This window comes from Gobio gobio (genome assembly GCF_949357685.1).
Source record: "Gobio gobio genome assembly, chromosome: 1".
NCBI classification, from domain to species: Eukaryota; Metazoa; Chordata; class Actinopteri; order Cypriniformes; family Gobionidae; genus Gobio; species Gobio gobio.
The window spans coordinates 4,464,899-4,472,466 of NC_137097.1; the positions used below are offsets into that span (position 1 = coordinate 4,464,899).

At 41.1% G+C, this 7,568-nt stretch overlaps 1 protein-coding gene across 1 annotated transcript; it reads right to left on the minus strand.

Moving 5' to 3' along the window:
- Positions 1-5,031: 5,031 nt before the first annotated feature.
- Positions 5,032-6,441, minus strand: LOC307143054 (zinc finger BED domain-containing protein 5-like; the record flags this gene model as incomplete). The annotated part of the gene is made up of 1 exon (XM_079844324.1): positions 5,032-6,441. One exon carries the CDS (start codon positions 6,439-6,441, stop codon positions 5,032-5,034), a length of 1,410 nt encoding a protein of 469 aa, XP_079700450.1.
- Between the last annotated feature and the right edge of the window lie 1,127 nt (positions 6,442-7,568).

Here is a 7,568-nt window from a genome sequence, read left to right on the forward strand (position 1 = left end):
AGCTGGATAACCATAAGTCAGCCCATAAGTCAGTACACTTTGGATTGCACAGTTGTAAAAGTTTATCATGAGCCTCTTTGGCAGTTTCACTCTTTTCAGCTTCCTCAACTAAAAGAGCCGCTGCTGGGCTTTCCCTACCGCTGAAGTGATGTTTCTGCACCAGGGCAGATCCTCTGAAACAGTCAGACCCAGGAATTTAAAGTTGGTCACCCTCTCTACCTCCTCCCCATTAATGATGATAGGTGAGTGGTCAGGATGGTTTTGTTTGCGAAAGTCAACTATGAGTTCCTTTGTCTTCTTTGTGTTAAGAACCAGGTTGTGCTTTCATCACCCTGTCAGTAGTTCGATCTCCTCCCCATATGCTGTCTCATTGTTGTTTATTATGAGGCCGAGCACGGTTGTGTCGTCAGCAAATTTAATGATGTGATTCGTGGGGAATCACACGAAGATATCTTTGTATCTGGCGGTAGCAGTTTTATGATAGCTTAGCATTCATCATTGATTCTGATCAGACCATTAGCATCTCATTCAAAAAATGACACTTTCAATATTTTTCCTATTTAAAACTTGACTCTTCTACAGTTACATCGTGTGCTAAGACCAACTGAAAATGAAAAGTTACGATTTTCTACACCTATATGGCTAGGAACTACTTTCTCATTCCTGCGTAATAGTGTAGGATCTTCGCGGCCGTACCATGGAGGGACAGAATCAGATTTTATTAAAAAAGTATCTTTGGGTTTGGAACGACATGAGTGAGTAAATTACAATTTTCATTTTGGGGAGAACTAACATTTTAATCTTGAAGTAAGTAAAATGTTGTTAATTAACATTACTGAGTAGTTATATGTCCACCTACACTGTGACAAGGACACTATAAAATAAAATGTAAGCCAAGTATGTAGCTGGACATTTCAGATGATTATATGTGTAAACTTTTGTTTTATAGGTGGACTGAAGAAGAATGCAATGACCAAGACTGTGAACCAGAAAGACATAGAAAAGGCACTCTCAAAATAGTTCACAGGGGCTAGAGACAGGGGCGGAAAGAGAGCAATCAGGTCACAGCAGTCTTCAGGACTGTGATCAGTTTTGTGTGTCCATCCATACAAATCGTTGAGACCAAGTATTTTAATACTGTATTGTAAGTAAAACAGTTGTCGTTGAGGTTTTAAATGTTTCTTTAAAAGCAATTGTTCTCCCAAAATATACAAATCTTTTCTCCCTCTTCTATTGATTTAAACCAGTGATGTCAAACTCTGATCCTGGAGGGTCACAGCCCTGCAGAACTTGGCTGCAACATTAATTAAAAGTACCTGATCCAGCTAATCAAACCCTTCAGGTTTATTTGAAAACTAGATGTTATGTGTGTTGGAACTCTCCACATAAAGTCTATTCATGAATTTTCAGAAAAAGCTCTCTTTTTTAAATCTTATTATTACTGTTTGGAAGCATCGGAGATTTGGGTGAACAGAATGTTTTCATTTCTTGACTGTTTTCATTTGTTTTATTAGTAATATTTTTTAATGTAACCTAATTTTGGTTATGTAAAACCAGCTGATGGGATAGCATCACCCTGTTTTAAAATAAACTGGTAATGTTGGTGTTTAACACTTTACAAAAACGTTTATTGAAAATGTCTGAATTATAATAAAGTATTTGATAAACTGAACATTTACATTTAAATTTCTGGATTTATTTTTTTAATTGTCTAATAAAAGTCAAGCAGTTGTATGTAAGCCAATGTATGATTATGAATGTTGCCCAGTTGGGCCCCACTTAGGTTCTATGACATTTATATGGACTAATTCATACAGGGTCCACATGGAACCCGTGGGCAACCCCATCTAGGCCCCATATTTACGCCCATATGGGGAGCCCACATTGGCCCCACAGTTTTGTTGGCTGGGTCATAAGTGGGACAAATATGGGTCTTCTATGTGTTGCCCAGTTGGGCCCCACATTTTTGTTGGCTGGGTCATAAGTGGGACAAATATGGGTCTTCTATGTGTTGCCCAGTTGGGCCCCACATTTTCCCCAGTCAGGCCCCACCTTTAGTTTGTTGGATGGGTCATAAGTGGGACCAATATGGGTCTTATATGTGTTGCCCAGTTGGGCCCCACATTAACCCCAGTCAGGGCTCATTTGGGATTTATTAATGGGCTAATTCAGATGGGGCCCACATGGAACCCATGGACAAACCCATGTTGGCACCATATTTACAGCCCATATGGGGCCCACATGGGCCCCATGATAGAATGTTGGCTGGGATGGGACTGCATTATTGACCTGCTGCCTGGGGCTACTCTACCCAAGGGTAGGCCTTACCCATTGTCCATCCCGGAACAGAAGGCCTTTGAGGAGGCATTAAAATATTGAAAACAAGTTTTCAAATTTTTCTACTTCCAATATTACAGTTACGAAAAACACTCAACGAATGCCTGCTCGGTCATATTTGTAATGTTAACATTGCATCCCTGTTTTAATATTGCTCATAACTGTTTTCATTTTCTCTTATTTTAGGACAATTCTGGAGAAAATGGGCCTGCTGGGGAAGGTCACTACCTTGCAGGCAAACAAAAAATGGAAGAACCTAAAACAAAAATACAAGGTAAGCAACAGACAACTTTGCTGAAATTAATTCTATTGTTGTTGTTAACAGTCATGGTTTATTTGCTCTGCCTTAGGATTGCAAGTGTCCTGGGACAGGCGAAGGAGTTAGTGGAAAACCCACTGCTGCAACTTGGCCATGGTTTGTCCTCATGAATGAGGTGTTAGGAAAGAGGCCTTCAAACAAACCCCCTGTCCTAATTGCCTCCATCCCTGGGGAAACGCCAAGTTCAGCAGTGGGTGAGCAGGAAGAGGAGGAGCCACCAGCACTAGCAAAGAGAAAAAGAGGACGAGAGGATGAGCTGGTGGAGCTTCTCAGGGAGGACATTCAGTTCCAGAGAGAGACGGAGGAGAGAATGGACAGACTGTTTTCTCTTCTTGGGAGAATGGTTAGCAAATAAGTTTCAACAAATAAGAAAACAGTGTAAAAAGTTAAAGGTTACATTACAATTGTTTTATATCTAAATTTTATTTTTGTTACGTTTACGGAATTAAGTGTTATTTATTTTTGTAAAATAATTTATTTCTCTTTATATTTTTGGTTTGTTCACATGGAAATTAAAGAGATGAAAGTCTTCTTGACCTCACAGCAAGGGGGCATTATGAGGTGTGTTCACCTGTATCACCCAACCCTACTCGCTTTTCCTATATATATCATTTGTTTGTGCTAATCTAAACTTTATGAATACAACAGATTCAAGACTCATAGACATTGGCTGCACTCAGAAACATACTCTTGGATTAATACTGTATACTTTATACTAGTATTATCCAACGTTGCACAATTGAATAGTTGTACTGTTGGGTCTTTTGTTCTTTTGTCATTCATCTTCTCAAGATATGCAGTTCTAATGCACAGATGTGCATCATTCCAATTGGTTATTTAATTTTGTTTTGCATCCAACCATCCAATTTTACTCAACTGTATTTTTTGTTGTGTATTTGTTTGAAATAATTATTTGAAAGGTAACAAACCTTTGTGGTCAAAAGGTCCAGTCTTTTTTCTAGGTCTGAAGCAAAATGTTTAATACATTTTTGTCTTTGTATTGAAGAGTTTGAACTTGAAATGTTAAGATTTGGGCATGGTGGCAGCTAAATACATGCATACATAAATTGAATAAATCTTTTTGTATTTCATACATATCTTTGGGTGACATTTATGAGGTAAAGCAATGCATCCTGAAAAAGGCTATATTCACTGTTAACTGCTTTATTTAAAAGTAGAGAGATGTCTGGATACTTCTCTACAAAGTCCTGCTTTGCATGACATCTGTCTTCCTCAGAGGAAAAGGGGTCCGTTCCAAAGGTGGACATCCAAGTCAGCGACGATCCCAACTCCTGCCTCAAATGAGGCATTGGGCAGCAGCTCATCTGAAATTTTTGATTTCAGAAAAAATAGCTAGCCCTGCAAACCCACGGCAAACTGCCTCCAGGTCCTCCGGGGTGTTGGATAACCTTGTGGCGAATGGCCACCACCTCTTCAGCGACTCAGTGGACAATGCGGTGGACCGAGGCATGTCAAACGCTCTGGAGACCACTCTGTATGATGTGCCACATGCCAGCCAGAAAAGAAACACCAGGGTCTCGATTGTGGCATCACATCCATGTGGTTGTTCACTTCTCCACAGATGCAGCTGCATTGATAGGCCCTCCCTGATCAGCCGAAAATCAGCCCGTGTGAAAGCCACAGTCACTGAAAAACCTGTCCAGCAGTGGGACGTTAAGGCTAATCCTGCAGTACAGGCGTCTGGTCTTTTCCTTCATATCTATTGAAAATAAATGCCTTTCCAATCCAATATGCGAATGGAAAATGGATTAAGTAGTAAACTTTGATTATACAACTAGTTTGTTTTTCATATGTACTGCAACTAAACTACACGTCAACTTGTAGGTATACAATTAGTTTAATGGTTAAATACTTTGAGCACATTTTTAGTTTCTGCAAGTAGACTTTGAAGTTTTTTCTCAGTAAACTACTAGTTTAGTAGTTTTATACTGCAATGCTAGCCTAGAAATCTAGACGCACCCTAGCGGGTAGTCTAGCAACTCTCTCAAAAAACCAAACTCTGGCCAGGCCAATCACATCGTGTATAGCAGTGCTTCTCAAACTTTTTTGGTCATGCCCCCCTTTCAACCTATGCCCCCTGTCATGCCCCCCCCCCCCCCCCCCCGTCCCATAAATTAATTTCATACAAAAAAAATTTTGATTTTCTTTTTTTTATTGAAATTGAACATTTTTTTTAAACGTTTTGAAATTACTGACATTTTGAAATACATTTTGTGTTGCTGTTAAAACGGATCAGGCGCATAGCACATGAAGCACACAAATGCTTTAACTTTTGTGAATAACAGATTATAGCATAACTTTTCATTTAAATAATCAACATATTTACACATTTTAGTGATGCTACATATGAACACTCAGTGGCTGCAGTGAGCCTGGTTTTCACTGCACATTTTTTCAAAGCGGGGCTGCAGCTTTGATATTGCCACTCTTAAGTCATTTTCAATGTTGAGCTTAGATCTGTGCTTTGTCTTCAGTGAGGAAACAGCAGAGAACCCTGTTTCACACAGATAGGACGTAGCAAAGGGGAGCAGAATTGCAACTGCCTTCTGACCAATGAGTGGTAACTCCTTCTCCACACCAAGCCAGAATTCACAGAGGCTTTGTGATGGGAACTTTAGCCTCATGGTTGAGTCAGACGTCATTTCAATGAACTGCTCTTCCTCAGAGGAGCTCAGATCAGCAGGTGCAGAAGCAGTGAACGGATCTCTCAACCAATCAAACTGCACACTATTGTCAGGGAAGTACTTCTGAAAATGACGTCTCATAGCAGAAATGTGTTCCAAAAAACACGGGATCGGTGTGATTTCTGTGAGCTTATTAATTTCTGAAAATCTTTTAAGATTTTCAAATGAATCTGTATTGCCTTGCTCAAGTTTCCTGCCCCACATCTCCAATTTTCGCACGAATGAGTTGACTTGGTCTGCCAGATGTGGTAGGTGTTTGTCTTTTCCCTGCAGCTGAAGGTTTAATTGGTTAAGCTTGGCGAACATATCACTGAGATATGCCAATTTCATTAAAAATTGTTCATTGCTGAACTTGCTGGCAAGCTCAGTCAATCCTTCTTCCTGCAGAAAAATGTTAATTTGCTCCCTGAGTTCAAACACCCTGGATAGCACTTTGCCGCGGGAGAGCCATCTCGTTTCGCTGTAAAACAGCACAGCACTGTGATCGGTGCCCATCTCCTGACAGAGCGTGGAAAACAGTCGGGATTTCAGCGGTCTTGTTTTGATGTAATTTACCGCAGTAACAACGTCCGTCAAAACATCATTTAACTCAGGACTTAACTGCCGTGACGCGAGCGCTTCTCGGTGTATAAAGCAGTGAGTCCACTTCGCTTTCGGTGCGACTCTCTTGATGAGTGCCTGCAATCCTGCTCGTTTCCCAGCCATGGTCTGTGCGCCGTCCGTGCAAATTCCCAAGCAGTCCTCCCATTTAATCCCTGCCTCTGTCAAGTACGAATCAATAATCTTGAAAAGTTCATCAGCCGTTGCTCTGTTTGGGATGTACTTGCAAAACAGTATATCTTCAGTCAATGAGTTTTCATCAACGAAGCGCACATACGCGATTAACAAACTGTCCTTGGAACTGTCAGTGGCCTCGTCAACTTGGAGCGCAAAACGTTTCCCTTTTATTTTCTCAATGAGCTGTTCCTCCACGTCATTTGCAATATCAGAAATTCGTCTTGATATTGTGTCATTAGACACTGGGATAGTCTTTAATTTCGTGACACTCGCCTCATCAAGCATAACTGACACCATATCCATGGCAGCGGGCAGAATCAATTCTTCTGCAATCGTGTGTGATTTCTTGCATTGTGCAATGCGATAAGCAATTTTGTAGGAAGCCAGTTGTGCTTTCGTTGTTGCTGAAGTGGCTTTTACAAAATTACTTTGCTGCCCACGACATTGATCAAGTTTTCTTTTAAAAAACTCAAGTGGCTTTTGAACATGATTCGGATGTACCGTCTCAATGTGTCTTCTTAATTTGTTAGGTTTCATGCTGTCTGCTGCCAGCGTTTTAAGACATAGGACACACATGGGCCTCTCCTCTTCGCCAATAACATTAACAGTAAAGCCGAGAGCAAGATATGCCTCGTCATACTTTCTGCATTTCGCTTTTAAATGACCAGCACCTGCCTGGGATGTCTGTGAGACCTCATCTACTGCTTTTCTCTTGCCTTTTAAAAAGCGATCCATCTTCCACGGGACGACAGGTAACTTGACAGTTGTAGTTGTTGTTTTTTAAATGTCCTGCGCGCCCCCCGCCCCCCCCACCCCCGCTACGTCATTTGGCGTTTTTTTTTTTTTTTTTTTTAAATGTCCTGCGCCCCCGCTACGTCATTTGGCGTTTTTTTTTAATGTCCCGCGCCCCCCCTTCAGTACCCGTGCGCCCCCCACACTTTGAGAACCACTGGTGTATAGAGTGGGTGGGCGGCCTTAACATAATGACGGCAGAGTTGCGACGGTTCTGCGTGTAAACAAAGAAGCTGGCGAACAGTAGTCTTTCGAATCGGCTTTGGCCGCGACTCTGGAATACTTTGAGTTAACCCCTAGGAGTCTGAGCTGTTTTGGGGCCCTTTAGAAGTTTTGACATGCTCTTAGATTCGTGCTTTTTTCAGTTGCTTATAAACACATTAATGGCAAAAGTGTAATTACACTGTATTCCACACAAACTGGGCTACCATAATATCTGAGCAACATGTACATTTACATTTAAATTACATTTATGCATTTAGCAGATGCTTTTATCCAAAGCGACTTACAACTTGGGAGTACAATAAGCAATTGGTCATGAAGAGTCGAGTGAGCGCAACAAGTGCCTGAAATACTTGTCTGTGTAGTCTGTGTACATTTCTCAGTGTAGTACAGGCTAGAGTAGGGAGCGAAAAGGG